A 19835-nucleotide genomic window follows, 5' to 3' on the forward strand; every position below is an offset into this window, starting at 1 on the left:
AAAATTCCTTTTGAACTAGAGCAGATCTTTTTTTAAAAAAAAATCCGATCTTGATTTAAAAATTGTCAGTGCTGGAGAAACCACCATGACCCTTGGTACTTTGTTCCAGTGTACAATTATCCCCACTGTTAAAAAATGTATACCTTTTTTCCAGTCTGAATTTGTCTAGCTTCAACTTCCAGCCACTGGATCGTGTTAGACCTTTCTCTGCTACACTGAAGAGCCCCCTATTAAATTTCTACTCCCCCTGTAGGTACCTGAAGGGCCAAAATCCATGTGCTGTTTATGTAAAAACCTGATATAGGCTGTGTCAACTCTTTTTACAGGCCCAAAGTCCAGAGTTTGGTCAAGAGGCCCAGTAAACAGTGAACAATATTAGCTAAGAGAAGGAGAACAAATAAAAGACAACCTTGCTTTTTACTAAGGTACGCTTGGTCACCAAAACGCCAGATGGGGAGCAGTAATTGGAGCTCTTATCTGAAGCTGCAAACAGACCAAAGGAATGAAAGCAGCCCATGATGTTTGTGTCTTCTCCTCTGGCAGAGGAGGTAGCCATGCTCTCCCCACACACCAACCTTGAGTTTATGGAAGAGGTTCAAGCATGTCAGCATGAGATATGGCATCCTCCTCCCCTCCCCAGATACCAGTGTCTGCCTTTGGAAGTGCAAATGACAGCAACTCAAAGACAATTCCTATTGCCCCATACTTTTCAATGTTTTTCTACTTTAACCCCCAAGTATGTACCTGTTGGACAATCAGAGGAGCTACTTCATTCCTATGGACCCCAAATCAGAATTCAACAGATATATTTTATACTAACACACTTTACACGTTGTTTAAAGTACAAATTGTATGTTACTTGTTAACCTGAAACCATGGGCAGAGACATTATGTAATCTTTGACTATTGGCTACTGTGTTTATCTTTCAGAATAGCAGCCGTGTTAGTCTGTATTCGCAAAAAGAAAAGGAGTACTTGTGGCACCTTAAAGACTAACAAATTTATTTAGTTAGCCCTATCAAGGGGCTTGGGACTACCTACCTTGTCATTTCCCTCTGCCCATGGAAAATCCATATAATCCAGTGTAATCAATTATTTGGCAGTGTCTCTGAGCCTAATAAGCAAGGTGACACTCCGCCAGCGCTGTGCGTAATAAACCCACGTGCTTGATTCTACATGGTGTCCATTTTGTTCCTTCAGTACTTATGAACTGTGATCAAGTCACCTCTTAACCTTCTCTTTGTTAACTAGATTGAACTTCTGAGTCTCTCACCATAAGGTGTGTTTTCCAATCCTTCTCATAGGTCTTTTCAGAAACCTCTCCAATTTATCAGTATCCATGCAACCATCTGACTGCTAGGCTTCAGCAGATGCATGGAGGTTTTGAGGGTCAATGAAATTAATAAAAGAATGGGGAAAATAAAGTAATGGAAATTCCCTGTGCACGGTAACACCTCCTCCTCCCAGTACAAAGCTGAGTTTAGTCCATTATAGCTGATCAGAATCAAATCTAAGGTTTCAAACTCACAGTCATTAGACATATTGCTCCCCCAATGCCACACAACTCTTACTGACGGTTTGTTTTTCAAAGTCACAGAAAAGGACAAGATTTTATTTTGTCCTTCCCAGGCATGTCCTATTTAATCGCACTGGAAACAATAGACCATTAGAGTTACTTTTCCATTTCTCTCTCAGCACATACCTGAGCCAAGCAGGTGAATATTTGATGGAAGAAAATATTTAATGTTCATGAGGTTTTAGGAAGTTACGGTTTGAACGTTACTTACTGTCTGCCTCCATTGAAGGCATCAAGCAGCACAGAACTACTGCTGGTACAAGGAATACTGGGACACAGAAGTGAGGCACCATATTCCAAAGCAGAGCCAGTCCTCCTTAGTCTGAAGCAAGTGGCCAGTACATCCAGCATTAAGAAATGCAGACTTATTCCTACAAACAAAGAGAATAGGAGAAAATGGATCAAATCTAAAAGACAAGACAGTAAAATTAGATCATGGTGCCCCAGTATCTCACCCCGAATCGCAAAAAATATATACATATCATAAACTCCGATTTTTTTAAACGTCGGTTTAACCATCTTTCCTACTTTAACAATGCTGTGCCAATGATGCCCCTGTGGCATGAGACATGTCCTGGTTACACACCTGGTTAGTATGTTCCTGGGCCCTGGTTTGAAGCATTGCATGTAGATTATGAGCATTCTGGAAGGAAAGTGGAGCACTAGGGAGATCACTTATCGCACACGACACTACTCATAGCACTCTTGCTGTTCACGAGAATTTCAGAGAAGGGCTCAAGTCCTAGCTCTGGGGACAAAGATTTTGGCTGTTCTTCCTTTTGGGGTTTTTTGTTTTGATTTTGTTTGTGTTTGTTTTTTTAACCTTTTTCTGAGATTCACAGATATCATAAAAACTTTTGACGGTGATGTTAAGCATTGCGTTTTAGGAACGTTACCTTCTGACAAAAACAAAAAGTGTTCAGACAATGGCAGCAACAATGGTGCCCAGCAAAATGTCAGGAAAATCCACCAAGACAAATATTTACATCCTATCATACTATCTAACAGTCAATGATGTTTCTTCTTCCCTCTATCACTGTATTATACAGTAAATCTCTTCACATGTTATATCATACAATACAAAGATAATTTTATGTATGTAGTGCCTTCTACAGCCAAGACATCTGAAGGTACTTTACACAATAACCTAGTTCTGAACTAGATACGGAGAAAATACTTATTATTCCATCCCTGCTTCTATTATCTCAATATAAAAATAAACCCCAGTATGCTCAGAAGCAGGATTCTGCACGCTGAAAGAAATGCCCTTCGTAACAGCCTGACACCCCATTCTCTTCTTGCTGGTATCTAACCCCTAAATCCTCATTTGGCTCCCGCGAAAGAGTTACTGAAAACCCCATTAAGATGTCCTGCTCTGCAGAGACAGAGACAGATAGTTGTATCATTACCAGCAGCATCAACTTTATTTCAACAGGAAACTCAATTCAAGCCCCAGTTGGTTTGCCCAATGTTGAACAGCTCTGTAAATATGAATGAGTGCCTGGGCTAACAGTGAAGATTATGCCTCTAACTTCTGCAGGTGCTGTTAACTTATTCAACCTGATAAAGCGAGAAAAATTCTGCAGCACGCTTTCAGCAGCACTATTATATCTGACTCATCAGCAATAGAACTGTAAGAGGGCTACTCTCCTCACAAAAGGCGCTAAGTATTCAGAATTACTGTGCCAAAACTAGCGTTTTGTGTCAAATTCCACCTCTGAACAGGACAGAAAATGTGAGAGGTTTCCAACTAGCTTAGAAGGCAGCTTGGATATTTACCAGCCTAACTTTTGAAGGAGTCATTTTGTAAGAGTATTGGCTCAGGTCTGTCTACCAGACAATGCTCAGAAGTCACGTGAACAGCAGCATGGTTTCTCATGTTCCTCATTCAGAGAAAACTTACAGAGAAACTCCAACTAAGAGAATAGATCTGTCTCCTCATTCCTGTCTCTCTTCAGAAAACAAATTCAAATTTGCTTTCGTCTCAGGTTTGACAGAATTATGACTTTTCAGGCCCGTGAGCTGGACATAAATTGCAACATAAGAAATTGATGAATTTATCAGTTGTCCCATAACGTATTTTATAGACTTGCTCTTTTTGCAACCGTTCACTCCCTTAAACTAATTTACCATCTTGGTTAAGAGAAACCAAATTTCTTAGGCAAAATTGTTCTTACCCACCCCAATCCCCATTGCCCCATGGCTAATAAAGCCCCATAGTCTTTCTTTGCCCCTCAGTAGGAAGAATCCTCCTCCTCCCCACCTCCATTGTTGCAGTGTATGTGGAAAAATTGTCTACATACAATATTTAAAACCCTCTAAATTGGAATGCTTTAATTTTTTATAAATCTAAGTAACTGTCATTCTGTTTGGAAACTGAAAACATGAAACGGGCCTCTATTTATATGGTTCAGCTCTCCCATTTTTAGAAGCAAACAGCTCTCCCCAGCCAGACAACTGAGCATTTGATGCAACATGACAGAAAGTCAGGTGAAGCACAATGAACCCTTAGGAGGCAGATATTACCCATAGCCGAACAGCTGGCAGAGGGAAAATCCTGAACCAAGACGGTTAGAGGAGCTCTTCCCTTTGCTGCAGGAGTGGCGTCAGAAGAAAATTATCTACAAACAAGTGAGATAAGTTTGACAATGAACTAAGCATGCATCCGATGAAGTGAGCTGTAGCCCACGAAAGCTTATGCTAAAATAAATTTGTTAGTCTCTAAGGTGCCACAAGTCCTCCTTTTCTTTTTTTAAGAGTATCAGTGATTCATATAGTGCTGGGCAAAACAGGGAGCAGCCAGCTCTGTTGGGAGAAGGTTAACTCTAAAACATTGAGAGAAATCATAACCAGCACTGAATAGCTCAAGTCCTCCATGAACTTCTAATAAATGAAATAAGTGGGTCATCAGCAATGAGCAGCACACCGAAGAGCTGGATGAGAAATCTCAAAGAAACTAGGTGAGGAACAAGAGACTCTCACAAAAACACACATTAAAATTAAGCTACTTAGGAAGGGATGCTTGGAACAACTTGAAAATCAAGTGAAGACAAGGGATATTTGAATCAAAGATTTGAATCAAATTCATCAAGGGGAAGAACTGCCAGATCCAGTTTTGCTTATGATCACAAGATAAAAACGATCCCATCTTTGTTGAGAAATGTGATGGGTTTCCCTCCAGAAACTTTTCTGAGCAAGAAGATAACTCCAGCACATCAATTGTATCACTATCTGACATAGGAGACAAGGAACAATTTTTCATAAAGAAAGCCACAACAAAAGGGAGCTGCTTTTTAATGGTGGAAAGGTATAAAATGCTCTGAAACTGGAGCCCAGATATGCAGATCGGGAGATGTGAACTAAACACTGTCCAATCCCAAGAGAGGCTGCAGATCTCCCTGCTCTTTCCAGACATGCGCAGTATAATGGGATCCCCTTTGCATTGTACATATAATGTCCTGGAGTAGAATCTGCACAGCCTAAGGATCCTGAGGAAGACACTGACTCGTCCGTATGGAGAGAAGTGTCCACAGCACTTTGGGGTCCTGAACAACATAAAACTGACCAAGCAAAGCACGTGCAAAAGTAGGGTGGTGAGCAGCGAATGAAGCAGGCTACATTATTAACAGTGATGATAATAATCAGTATAGATCAGCGGCTTCATCCAGTGCTAACATCTAATCTGCATACTGAAGGAGGAATGGAAAACGTATGGAACTGGGTTAATTAAAGACTATCATAATGCACACACACAAAGTAGCAGAAGTAGAGTTGTGTAGGCAGTTCCTGACTTGTCTTGTGAATGTTTCACTTTGAAGCCTTAACATATTTTTAGCACAGTGTGTTTTTGTTTTGTTTTTTGAGGGGGTAAGGAATAGAATACAAAGACACTAGTGTAGCAATATGAACAAGACTCAGCCTGGTGATACTGCAAGATGCAAACTATAGGGCAAATCTGAAAGATATGAAAAGGGAGATCTATTTGGGAGGCGATGATACCAAGAGAGATTTAGGGTGAAACTGGATGGGAGCTTGCAGTACAACAGAGAGGTAAAAAAGCTGCTGCACGTGCAGAGATATCACTTCACAGACCAAGGTGAGACCATGCCTAGAACATCAGTTCCCAACTATAAATATACAACAACCTGGAGAGAACTGACCAGCAAAATGTTTAAGGGGCAGAAGGGACTGACATACAAGACAAGCGGCAAGTATCGTAGAGATTGGCTAAAGAAGGAATCCGATAACGATCTGTAAGTATGTGAAGTGTATAGACACCAGGGCGGGAAAGGAAGTTTATGGCTACTCATGGTTGCACACCTTTGGCTAACGGAATGAACAGAGCAAAGGGAAGTTTTGGCTGAATATCCCGATAAACTCCCTGCAGGTCAGATGTGGGAGACCGCAGTGCATTAAAGCACATAAAGAACATTTAGTGACCACCAACAGGGCCTACATGGACCAATTAATGTGCACTTTAGAATTCACACCCCTGTAGTGTGCATTACCCACTGCGTACACAAGTCCTAAACTGAAATGAAGAAAATATTCCCTCGGCACCTGCAGAAGAAATTACAGCTGCCAAAAGCTGGTTTAGCACTTGAACAAACTATCATTTATTTGTATCCATCCTGTTCAGCAATGAGCATAACTTCTGAGACTCTATTACTGTTTTCATGACACCTCCAAGGATTTTATTCTCTTTACTTTTAATTTTAGAGCTTTTTAACTAACCTCATTTTATTTAAATTGCCCTTTCTGAAGTTGTGTCACATTTTGATACCCAATCTGGCCAGTGGAATTTAATTATATTGTAGTTAATAATACTTGGTAGCCTCAGCTACAGTCACTTCCTGAATCAGCTCCTGTATATACTTAAAAATATACTGATTGGTCCTTATATTTCTGTGATATAATTGACAAACTGTGACCGTATAAATCATTGTTGCAACCACTGTTCTATATTTGCAGCAAATATTGTACAAAAGTTGTCGTGTGAGGTGTCTATGACAATGTTATGATTTGCTGGTTATGATTATGCTACCTGTATGCATGTATCATTTTTCTATTTAAAGTGGTAAGCATTGGCTAGATACTGTCTGTATTTCAAACTTGTGCTATGCTTCTGGGTGACACTCCAGACAATGTGGCATCAGCTCTGCCTAGTCTGCTCGATGGCCCATTAAGGACCCTCAGCTACACAACTGACCCATTGAGAGAAGGCAGACACACCTTGTGACCCAGCCAGGTATGCAGGGACAGGCCTATGGACAGAACTCTGAGGTTTTTCCAGGCCATATGCTGGGTGGCTTATGGTTGGAACAAAGAAAGCACAAACCACATGGCAAAAGAACTATAAAAGGCAGCAGCAGCATCTCCATTTTGTCTTTAATCCTGCTTCTGACCTCTGGAGGAACTTTGCTACAAACTGAAGCTCTGAACAAAGGACTGAATGACCCATCCCAGCTGGGGATGTTCTCCAGAGACTTGATTTGTGCCTGCAGTTTATTCCATCACTGCTACAAGCCTGAACCAAGAACTTTGCCATTACGGTATGTAATTGATTCCATTTAACCCATTCTAGCTCTCATCTATATTTTTTTGTTTTTATGAATAAACCTTTAGATTCTAAAGGATTGGCAACAGCGTGATTTGTGGGTAAGATCTGAATTGTATATTGACCTGTGTCTGGGGCTTGGTCCTTTGGGATCGAGAGAACCTTTTTTCTTTTATTGGGTTATTGGTTTTCATAACAATTCACCCCCATAATGAGTGGCACTGGTGGTGATACTGGGAAACTGGAGTGTCTAAGGCAGAGGTGGGCAAACTGTGGCTCCCGGGACCGTCCTGCCCAGCCCCTGAGCTCCTGGCCGGGGAGGCTAGTCCCTGTCCCCCCTTCCCCGCAGCCTCAGCGCGCCACCAGATTTCTGGTATGCCTCTCCTGCCGGGCACCGTGTCAGCGTGGCTGGCTCCAGCTGGGCTGCGAGCTCCTCCTGCTCTGAGCAGCATGATAAGGGGGCAGAGGGAGGGGTTGGATAAGGGGCAGGAGATCCCAGGGGGGGCAGTCAGGGAACAGGGAGTGGTTGGATAGGCGTGGGAGTCCCAGAGGGGGGCCTGTCATGGGGCTGGGGGTGTGGATAGGGGTCAGGGGGGCAGTCAGGGGATGGGGGGGTTGGATAGGGGATGGGGGTCCCAGGGGGGCAGTTAGGGGTGGTGGTCCCGGGAGGGGGCAGTCAGGGGACAAGGAGCAGGGGGGTTGGATGGGTCATAGGTTCTGAAGGGGGAAGTCAGGAGGCGGGAAGTGGGAGGGGGCCAGGCTGTTTGGGGAGGCACAGCCTTCCCTACCCGGCTCTCCATACAGTTTCTCAATGCCGATGTGGCCCTTGGGCCAAAAAGTTTGCCCACCGCTGGTCTAAGGGAATTGCTTGGATGACTTATGGTTAGCCAGTGGCGTGAGACCGAAGTCCTCTCTGTTTGGCTGGTTCGGTGTGCCTTAACGGTAAAGGAAACCCAGCTGTAACTGCCCTGCTCTAAGCAATTTGTCCTGAATTGTTACTCTCAGTAGTGTCCTGCCAGAGGCCGCATCGTTACAATTGCAACTGCAGACAGACACTATTGTCTCCTCCTCCCTCTCCCAACAGGCTCTCATGAAGCTTCCATGGCACTAAAAGTGACATTTGTGTTGGCATCCTTTCGTCTGCAAGAGATTATGGGAATTGCAGCCTATGATGTAGATGGTTTGCAATGTCTCATGTGACTGAATTATCCAATCCGAGATGTACATGATCTCTAGCAGTTATTGCAAATGTATCTATCTTGGTTGGGAGCTGCTTGCTTCCTGTGGGCTCTTTTCTCTTCAAGCTGTAGGAGACAGCTTCTGTCATGGACTCTGATACCCTGATGGAGACGATGGCACCACTTTTTACGATCACTTGCCAAGATTTCCCATCAGTCAGGATCAATTCCAAATTCCTTCATATCTCGCTTGCTTGCGTCTTTATAACGAAGCTTGGGACACCCTGTTGTTCTTGCTCCCTCCGATAGCTCCCCGTATAGCATGTCCTTGGGTAGGCGTCAGTCTTCCAACCTATTCAGATGATCCAGCCAGCGTGGTCGTCTTTGCTTGACCAGGGCTGTCACACTTGGTAAATTTGCCCTTTGAAGAACTTCTGCATTGGTGACTTTATCCTGCCATTTGGTGTCGAGTATACGGTTGAGTATACGGTGTAAACAATGTAGGTGGAAACTCCATGTTTCTCCAACATACATGAGAGTGCTGAGGATGCAGGCTTGGTACACTAGCATTTTGGTCTTGATGGCAAGCTCTGAGTTGTTCCATGATATTTTAGTTAGTCTGCTAAAGGTGGTGGGAGCCTTTCCAATGTGAACATTTAGTTCTTCATCCAGTGAGAGGTTGGTGTCACTGTAGAACCTAAATAGCTGAACTTCTGGACCACTTCTAGCTGGTTTGCATTTAAGGTAATTGAAGGATCTTGTGGAAACCCTGTCCTAATACAACCATTTTCTTGCTGATGGTGACAGGGAATGCCTGACAGGCACTTGAAAGGCAGTCCATGAGTTCTTGTAGTAGATCACAAAAAGAAAAGGAGTACTTGTGGCACCTTAGAGACAAACAAATTTATTTGAGCATAAGCTTTCATGAGCTACAGCTCACTTCATCGGATGCATGCAGTGGAAAATAGAGTGGGGAGATTTTATATACACACAGAACATGAAATAATGGGTGTTACCATTCTCTGTGTATATAAAATCTCCCCACTGTATTTTCCACTGAATGCATCAGATGAAGTGAGCTGTAGCCCACGAAAGCTTATGCTCAAATAAATTTGTTAGTCTCTAAGGTGCCACAAGTCCTCCTTTTCTTTTTGCGGATACAGACTAACACGGCTGCTACTTTGAAACCTGTAGTAGATCGTCATTGTGAGCTATGAGGGCATCAGCAGCAGCAAATAGGAAGTTCCCTGAATAGCACCTTTTTGAGTTTGTTTCAGAGTAACAGCCGTGTTAGTCTGTATTCACAAAAAGAAAAGGAGTACGCTGGAGGGGAGGGATAGGATACAGAAGGACCTAGACAAATTGGAGGATTGGGCCAAAAGAAATCTGATGAGGTTCAATAAGGATAAGTGCAGGGTCCTGCACTTAGGATGGAAGAATCCAATGCACAGCTACAGACTAGGGACCGAATGGCTAGGCAGCAGTTCTGCGGAAAAGGACCTAGGGGTGACAGTGGACGAGAAGCTGGATATGAGTCAGCAGTGTGCCCTTGTTGCCAAGAAGACCAATGGCATTTTGGGATGTATAAGTAGGGGCATAGCGAGCAGATTGAGGGACGTGATCGTTCCCCTCTATTCGACATTGGTGAGGCCTCATCTGGAGTACTGTGTCCAGTTTTGGGCCCCACACTACAAGAAGGATGTGGAGAAATTGGAGAGAGTCCAGCGAAGGGCAACAAAAATGATTAGGGGTCTAGAACACATGACTTATGAGGAGAGGCTGAAGGAGCTGGGATTGTTTAGCCTGCAGAAGAGAAGAATGAGGGGGGATTTGATAGCTGCTTTCAACTACCTGAAAGGGGGTTCCAAGGAGGATGGCTCTAGACTGTTCTCAATGGTAGCAGATGACAGAACGAGGAGTAATGGTCTCAAGTTGCAGTGGGGGAGGTTTAGATTGGATATTAGGAAAAACTTTTTCACTAAGAGGGTGGTGAAACACTGGAATGCGTTACCTAGGGAGGTGGTAGAATCTCCTTCCTTGGAGGTTTTTAAGGTCAGGCTTGACAAAGCCCTGGCTGGGATGATTTAACTGGGAATTGGTCCTGCTTTGAGCAGGGGGTTGGACTAGATGACCTTCTGGGGTCCCTTCCAACCCTGATATTCTATGATTCTACTTGTGGAGCCACAAGTACTCCTTTTCTTTTTTTGACTTTGGTCTTTGACTTAAGCTGGGATTGGTTGAAGAGTTTCCCATCTGATCTTGTGTGGAGATGCACTCCACCTTTCATGTCTTTAAAGCACAATTTAAGAGTACCGAGAAGATTCCATGGAGTGTAGGGGCAAGAACACACTGTTGCTTCACATCGCTTTTCATCTCAAAGCTGTCCGAAGTGGACCCGTCAAACTGGACTGTTGCTCTCATGTTATTGTGGAACGAATGTATAAGACTTAACAAGGTTAGTGGGCATCCTATCTTTTCTAGTACTGCAAATAGTCCTGCTCTGCTGACTGCTCTGCTGTGTTGAATGCTTTGGTAAGGTCCACAAGGGCAATGTACAATGGCCGGTTTTGCTCTCTGCACTTTTCTTGGAGTTGACGCAGAGAAAATATCATGTCTATAGATGACATGATACATTACATACATTAACGCAGTCTATAATGGTACCCTCTACTTTTCTTTCTACATATGTTTTTCACCAGGACATCTGAGTGCCTATGGAAGTGGGAACTGTTCCCATCTAATTAATCCAGTAATCCTGTCTGAGAGTGGGCCATACCAGATGCTTCAAAAGAATGTGAAAGAGTCACTCTACAAAGGACAATTACAGAGTAGCCTTCCCATAACAGATGGAAGGTTTATAATATCTCTAATTTAAAAAAATTAATCTAATCTAATGTAACTGTGAACGTTCTCAGCGGTAGATTTTGGTATTACTCCTCCTGAAGGATGTTGAACTTCGTTATACTGTAGTCATTACTAGTGGTTCAACTACAGTTACTTCTTGAACCTAACTACTGTGGATTGCAAAAGGTTAAGCTCAGAACAGCCTCTTCTCTTGTGTGCTCTAGAACTAGTTTTTCCAAGAATCAATAGTTAACGGTGTTAAAAAATTGCTTCTCTAACCTGTGCTCTGACATGATATAATGATCAGCTTATACGCAGGTAGTTATCACCCATAATTACTGCTTTATTAGATTTAATTTCCTTTTTGATCTCCATCAACATTGCACACGATCCTTTTCCGAATCAGGAGGCTCTCAGATAAAATAGTGAGGAGGGTCAAATAAGCAAGCAGGTAGATGGAATATATCCGCACAACTCTATTTGTATTCATAACTCAGGGACTGTGAAAAGACAAGTTTTTCATGTAAACATTCTTCACCCTGAACTAAAGCAAAAAATGTTCTCCATCTCCTGTAAGATACTCAAGACATGGCAAGCCAATGATAAAATAATAATGTCAAGGGAAAAAGTCTGATTCTCATTTCCACTAGGCCCCCGTTATATTGGTCTGATAAATACAAATATAATATATTCACCCTGAGCAGTGTAAAGGAGCCTCAAAGTAAATGAGAATCTGCCCCTAGAATTAATGAACATTTAAGGTTGAGATATCAGGCACTCAAATGAGGAAATTCAGTGTTGACGTTGAGAACTCATCCTTAACTCTGTTTCTTATGGTTTACAATGAATCTCTCTCTCAAATTGTTGCTGCATACTTGCAGAAAACTAAACTTGAATTTCTTATACAACAGTCTGTATAGTAAGTTATGTAACACTATCACAGTCTTCATACCCTGCTAGGCTTAAGTCTATCACCCTCTTTCATGTGCTCAAAACAATCTGTTTTTGAAGAAAATCGATTAATACATATTACAACTCTTCTTTATTTGGCAGATTAATATGGTAGGCTTCAGAGTAACTTCCTGCTTGAAAGGCCCAGACAGCTGCATTGACACTGCAGCAAATCACAACACTTCGGGATGAACAGTCGTCCAACACATCCACCTTTCACACCACATGGCAAGTCCCCAGATCTCTGTCCAGCAGAAAAGGCCAAGATTTGTTCCAATGCTGTCTTTCGGCTCATATTTTCCTGAAGACATGTTTGCAATATTACCATATGAGTGTGCGCACTGCAGAATCTGCCTCATGTGAGCACTGAAAGCTCACAGTAGAGGAAGACGGCAACACTCCTGGGTGGCTATTGTTCCATGCTGCCTGCTAGTCTTCAAGAAAACGCAGCCTCATCCATTTCAGATTGGGAAATGCAAAGAGGAAGGGAGAGGGCAAGAACACACTATCTATCCTAATTGCATCAGCCTGTACAATTGCCCCCATGACCTAGGACAGTGAAGTGCAGAGGCTGCTGCAATAAAGTTAAAAAATAACTACGTGCAGCACTGATGCAGGAAGAGCTCCTAATTATCCCTCCATATTTCTCACTGCGCCTCGTTCTTTGACTGTTTCAGTCCCTGTTAAGATCTTCGTTTTCCATAAGGCTCAAGACAAACTTACTCAGCTTGTGCCTTGGTACCTGGATGACACCGATTAGTATAAAAACTACGTGACCAGCAGTCAAAACTGTGAGTATATGATGGTCGCCTATCAGTTTATGGTGGGCTTTTACCTCTATACTACAGGGATAACAAACATGGTAGAACAGTAGTCATGACTGGAGTACAGGAATTGACGGTATGTGCTGTTCAGGGAAGACGGAAATAAAGGCAGTACAGTAGCATTGTGTATTAATAAGGAGGTAGACTAAATAAATTAGAAGTGATGGAACATCACATACATCCGACAGATATGATAATCTTCACTTTCCAGGATAACCCCAACCATGATCTGAAACACCTGTTTATTTGCTCATCTTTAACCAAAAAGTGAGGAGGAGGAGGTCTGTTTTACAGGAGAGGACCAGGTTTGACATTTTATTTACTCTAGAACTTCCTACTATCACAATTACAAGGATGTTTTCTTTCTATCTCAATTACACCTCACAAATTTTATATATCCTCTTTACCAAGGGAATTGTCCCATACTAATAGGGTGATTCAAGATAAACCTGGATCCTAAGAAAAGATCCACCTGAGAAAGTGATGTACCTCACAAAGAAGTGCCCTTTTGTAATGAAGATTTTTGCAGACAGCAAATGGAAAGACCTTTGTAAAAAGGCTCATTCCATCTATCATCTGTAGAAGCTTCACCACATTGCTATTGAAGTTATTCACTCTTTCCTCCCAGGCTACAGCCTTTAAGTGACCTTGTGTAAGACATAAAGGGGATATATAACGTGCAGCCTCCTGGGATACCATTCAGTAACATTTTACAAGGAAAGAAATTACTGTTAGTTGGTTTTTCAATCCATTCATGCATTAATGTGCTGAAATATACACTTGGAGTCATTAGGATCGGATTCAACACACACACACTTTACAGCACTTAGGAGGAAAGCCATTTTAATTCTGTTAGTTGCCAAAACTTAAATTCCTGAAGGCAAAAGCTTTATGTAGAAAGGAACAAAGCAAATTTTAATGGAAAAAAATGTTAGCCTGTTTCCAGATTAAGGAGAAACAAAGGAAACCCTCATGCGGCATTCAGCAACTAAAATTCCAAGAAAAGGTAATAGCTAATCTATGCTTTTAAACAGAGCTAATGCTAAAGTTCACCCACTGACAGAAGACATAGCATCTTATTAATCAAATCCAAGCATATCAAATTAACAGAAGTATGGAATTCAGCTCTTCAGCTGTTGCACCCCTTAGCAGATATTGTTCTGGCGCTTGAGACATTGACCTAAGGCCATGGGACCTCACCAGCTATCCAGGCCTTTGTCACCTGCTGATTGGATACAGCAATGAACTCCATTATGTGCAACCCCTGAACACCACTCCGAAATTTCACTTCATGTGCAAATTGGCTGCCTGCTTTGCTTAGATGTTTGTCATATTAGACTTGCAAATTCAAGGTGCTGAGCTTCGAGGTATACAACTATATATGACTTGCACCCCAGCTATCTAAGACACTGCCCCCCCATACTTCATGAACAGAGCTGAGACTCTGATTAACCGCCTCTAAAGACGTGTCTGGGAGCCAGACACAGAACCTTCACTGTGAAAGAACCTTCACTGACTTACGTGCATCCTCTATTGGTCCAAAAGTCAGAGGTTTTTTTTACCTTTAGCCCTCTAGCAAGGACCACGTATTTACTCAGCCTTTCCCCTGAAGGCATGGTACAAAGGGCAAAGTTCCTTTTACGGGTCTGTTCTGAATGAGCTCTCTTAGCTCTGTTTTAACCCAGTGGCTTTCAATAATAATAGATCTGCACCAAAAGGTAAAAACCAGCACATTTTATAGATTGAATAAATACAAAAATTTATTCAAATATTAAAAGCACAAAAAAGTTTATTACATTTTAATTGTTGCCTGGTAGTGCCTAGCTGTATTTCTAAAGAAGCTGCCATTAACAAGACTATCTCATTATGCCTATGCACAAAGTAATCAGGGTCAGGACTGCTCTGGTTATAGATAAACTGCTGCTGCACCGCCAGGTGAGGGAGCACCACGCACTTTAAGTGTCCATTCACCCCACCCTTCCGTGTATTTGTATTACTGTAGCACTAGCAGACTGAGTCACGGAGCAGGAACCCATTGCACTAGGCAGCGTACAAACATGGAACAAAAAGGTGATCCCTGCACCAGGGCACTTATAATTAGGGCTCCTTGTCAGTCTCGGGGGTCGCGGAAGTCACGGATTCTATGTCTTTCTGCGACCTTTGTGATTTCTGCAGCGGCTGGTGTGGCTGACCCTAGGGCTGCCCAGGCGGCCGTGGGGAAAGCCACACTGGCCACTGCTGGAGTGGCTCTGCAGCCAGATGCTTGGGCGGCCCTGCTCCCGGGACCACCTGCAGCTCAGTGGTCCCTGGGGCAGGTGGGCAGCCCCACAGCCAGCCACATCGGGACAGCTGAAGCAACCCTGGACAGCTGGCCCCGGAGACCACCTGAGCAGCAGCGGGTGGGCAGCCCCAGGGGCGGCCAGAGCAGCCGCTGCTCGTGGCCCCTGGCCCCCAGGACCCTCTCCAGCAGCAGCAGCCCCCCCCCCCCTTCACATCACCCCCAGAGCAGTGCCCCCCTGCCCCTGAGCTAAGATGTAGTCAGGGGTATATAGTACAAATCACGGTCACGGGCTGTGAATTGTTGTTTATTGCCCATGACCTGTGCATGACTTTTACTAAAAATCGTCAACTAAATCGTAGCCTTACTTATCATCGAAGGTGTATATCTATATTGGCATTTTGTCTGTATAACTGTACCACACCCCCCTGAGTGACATAAGTTACCCCAACAAACATTGGTGTGGACAGTGCTATGTCAGCAAGAGACGTTCTTCCACCAACATAGCTACCGCCGCTCCTTGGAGGTCTGAGCTAGAGGTGTAGCTCAAAACCTTGTTGCTTTCACCAACAGAAGTTGGTCCATAAAAAGCATTACCTCACCCACTTTGTCTCTCTAATATCCTGGCACCAACCTGTCCACAATAACACTGCAAAAGAGCATTCTAAGGGTAAATATACAAGAGAACACCCCAGGGGTCCCACTTTGCTTTAGTATGTAGCTTTAGCATGGGGCATCTCAGGGCTATAACCTTCCACTTGTGTCTTTGACACTTGTACTCTTAAGAGCTATGTGGGACTGAAACCTGTGAGGAAGAAAATCTCCATCCAACTCTCGTGCACTGTGAGAGCTATTTTTCCTTCAAAGGGTACTTTTGAGAAGAGCTTTGAATCAACTGCAAATATTTATCATCCAGTTTTTATTTTATTCCCTCTCGCTGCCTTTTAGAAAAGCTGAATCTTAATGTAGGCCCTGGGGGGGAAAAAGGTAGGTGTGGAGAAACATGGCGCACACTCCATTACAGGAAACAGGGAGAGCACACAGTGGCGTTTGCCTGATGCAGCTGGTATCCTCTCTGCCTGCATTCACAACACATTACGTTTCTGAACTAGCATTGAAGACATGAAAACATTTGGAAAAACATCAATAACCAGCTCATTAAGTGGAAGAACTGAATACCCAAGCACTGTCAGAGCTGGATTAGTGATCCAACTCTTCTTGGAAGATCTTGGCACTACAGAACATATTTTACACAAAACAGGTGGTTCATGAGAAGTGGTTTGTTTTTTGCCCTTCTAAGAGATTCTGTAAAGGGGTTTAAATAGCTATCCACTGAAACTCACTTGGTCGAACTCCATTAGAATATTGCAATGAAATCCAATTAATGATAAAAGAAAAAGACTAATCTATCAGTTCCATTTGTTACAGAATCCATTACAAAACAGATCCCACAGGAAGTAAAAAAAAAAGTGGTGTGATCAAAAATATCATTCACTCTAACCTCAGCTGTTGAAGATATACCACCCCAAACACCTTGCAACAGAATCAGGGACATACCTAGGGTTGCCAGGTGTCCTGTTTTCGACCAGAACGCCCGGGCGAAAAGGGACCATGGCTGCTCCAGTCAACACTGCTGACCAGGCCAATAAAAGTCCAGTCGGAGGCACAGCGGGGCTAAGGCAGGCTCCCTGCCCGCTGTGGCTCTGTACAGCTCCCAGAACCAGCAGTGTGCCCCCACCCCGGCTCCTACAAGCAGGGGCAGCCAGCTCTGCAGCTCCCATTGTCCGGGAACCGCAGCCAATGGGAGCTGCATGAGCAGCACCTGCAGATGGGGCAGTGCACAGAACTGCCTGGCCATGCCTCCGCATAGCGGCCGGAGGGGGCACATGCCGCTGCTTCCGAGAGCTGCTTGAGGTAAGCACCGCCTGGAGCTTATACCCCAACCCGCTCCTGCGCCTCAACCCCCTGCCCAGCCCTGATCCCCCTCGATCCCAGCCTGCACCACCCTCCTGCACCTCAAACCCCTCATCCCTGCACCCCAACCCCCTGTCCCAGCCCTGACCCCCTCTGAACCCTTTGGTCCCAGCCCAGAGCCCCCTTCCACACCCTGAACTCCTCATTTCTGGCCCCACCCCAGAGCTCGCACCCCCTCCCGCACCCCAACCCCCGGATCCAGCTCAGTAAAAATGAGCGAGTAAGGGTGGGGAGAGCGAGCGACAGAGGGAGAGGGGGATGCAGCGAAGGGGGGGCAGGATCTCGGAGAAGGGGCGGGAGGGGGTGGGTCCTCAAAAGAGGGGTGGGGCAGGGCAAGGGTGTTTGGTTTTGTGCAAGTGGAAAGTTGGCAACTCAAGACTAAACACCCAGTCTTTTTAACCTTTCCTCAAAGGTCAGATTTTCTCAAGCTTTTTATCATTATTGTTACTCTCCTCTCCCTCTCATGTGTCCACATCTTTCCTGAAGTCTGGTGCTCAGAACTGGACACAGTGCCTCATCAGTGCCAAGTCATGTCTTATAGAAGATACCTGTTAATACACCCCAGAATAACATCAGACTTTTTCACAGCCACATCACACTTGACTCATATTCAATTTGTGAGCCACTATAACCCCCAGTTCCTTCTCAGCACTACCACCACCTAGCCAGTTAGTCCCCATTTTGTAGTTGTGCATTTGAGTTTCCATTCCTATGTGAAGTACTTTGCACGTCTCTTTATTGAATTTAATCCTGTTGATTTCAGACCAATTCTCCAATTTGTCAAGGTCCTTTTGAATTCTAGTCCTGTCCTCTAAAGTGCATGCAACATTTCCCAGCTTGATGCCCTCGGCAAATTTTATAAGCATACTCTCCACTCCGTTATTCAAGTCATTAATGAAAATATTGACTAGTACCAGACCCAGGACTGGCTCCTGTGGGACCCCACTAGATACGCACTCTCAGTTTCATAGTGAACAATTCATAAGTACTCTGAGCATCGTCTTTCAACCAGCTGTGCACCCACCTTATAGTAATTTCATCTAGACTGCATTTCCCTAGTTTGCATATGAGACTGTAATGTGGGACTGTATCAAAAGCCTTACTAAAATTAAGATATATCACATCTACTGATTCCCCTCTATCCACTAAGCCAGTAACCCTGCCAAAGAAGGAAATTAGGTTGGTTTGGCATGGTTTGTTCTTGACAAATCCAGGCTCACCATTCCTTATGAATCTATTATCCATCCATGTTCTTACAAATTGATTGTCAGATATCAAAGTTAGGCTGACTGGTGAATAATTCCACAGTCCTCTTTGTTCCCCTTTTTAAAAGTAGGTACTAAGTGTGCCCTTCTCCGGTCTTCTGGGAGCTCACCCATTCTCCAGAAGTTCTCAAAGATAATTGCTAATGGTTCCAAGATTGCTTCAGATACTTCCTTAAGTACCCTAGAATGAATTTCATCAGGCCCTACTGACTTGAGTAGATCTAGTTTACCTAAATATTCTTTAACCTGTTGTATCTGGTTGCCATTATCCTTTTAAGTGACGACTGAAGACATGAATGCCTGAAAGGGTCAGCCCCTTGATCCATAGACACAGGAAGTAGAAGTGCGGGGGGGTGCTGGATCACCCCCTGTTTTCATGTGGGGCCACTGGCCTACAACCAGGGCTCCACTCCCCAGCTTAGTTTCTGGGGACTGGTGCCGCACCTGGGGCCCTGCACCCAGGACTACACTCTCCGGCTCTGCACCCGGGGCTCGGGTCATGGCCACTTGCCCCGCTCCCCAGCCACTGGTCCCAGGCCCCACACCTCAACCCTGCACTTGGGGCTCAGGTTCCAGCCGCCAGCCCCACTACCCGGCCGCTGACCCTGTACCCAGGGCCCACACCAAGGGCTCCACTCCCAGCCACTGACCCTGTTCCCAGAGCTCCATGCCTGGCCCCACTCCCAGGCCTCTGCTCCTGAACCCACATGTGGGGTCCTGGCTGCCAGCCCCTGCCCAGGGCTCTGCTCCTGGCCCCACACCCAACCCCAGCTGTGGCCACAGCCTCGGCCCCCTTACACCTGTCCAGGTCCACCCCTCCCGGAGACACAGCCCCGCTCCCAGCCTCAGCTCAGGGGGGAGGAGACAGGGGTACAGGCTGTGGGTTGGCTTTTAGAACCTCCTCTACTAAAAATGTTCTAGTGTCACTGCTCTGATCTTATTTACTGAACTCCTCACTATTCAGCACCCATATTCCAAGAGAAGCTAGAAGTATTTTCTTCCATCTATTCGGGAGAGGGACACGAGAGAGACTTGATCATAACAAGTTCTGGCTCTGCAGGGAGGGTTCATAAAGAAAGTCAGTCAGTTATTCAGATAGGGCTCACAGTGGGGTTGACTGCTACTAAAACATTTTTTTAAACTGAAAGTTGCTAGCTGAGGGACTATTGTATGATCCGTAGGACTAAACCTTTTACAGTTGGATGCTACCCCTGTTTTGTTGGGAACACACCACAAAACCCTGCTCTCAACCAGCTGTACTAAAAGATTTCTAACGTGTCACTGATGGCTGAGAACCACATTCACTTGGTCCATTGTTTAAAAAAAAAGTTCCACTTTAATTTATCATACTACCTGCAAGTCAGACGTCCTCCAGCTGAATGAGAATC

At 44.4% G+C, this 19835-nt stretch overlaps 1 protein-coding gene across 11 annotated transcripts in view; it reads right to left on the minus strand.

Annotated features, from left to right (window-relative positions):
- The window catches only part of PTPRF (protein tyrosine phosphatase receptor type F), a 427118-nt gene that overhangs the window by 360684 nt on the left and 46599 nt on the right, over nucleotides 1-19835 (minus strand). For all 11 annotated transcript variants that reach the window (XM_073357995.1, XM_073357994.1, XM_073357992.1 and 8 more), the window contains exon 2: nucleotides 1788-1947. In XM_073357995.1, coding sequence (XP_073214096.1) covers nucleotides 1788-1869 — 82 coding nt within the window. In that variant the 5' untranslated portion in view covers nucleotides 1870-1947. The remainder of the gene's footprint in view (nucleotides 1-1787; nucleotides 1948-19835) is intronic.

The sequence above is a fragment of the Lepidochelys kempii genome, chromosome 8 (assembly GCF_965140265.1).
Source record: "Lepidochelys kempii isolate rLepKem1 chromosome 8, rLepKem1.hap2, whole genome shotgun sequence".
Lineage (NCBI taxonomy): Eukaryota > Metazoa > Chordata > Testudines > Cheloniidae > Lepidochelys > Lepidochelys kempii.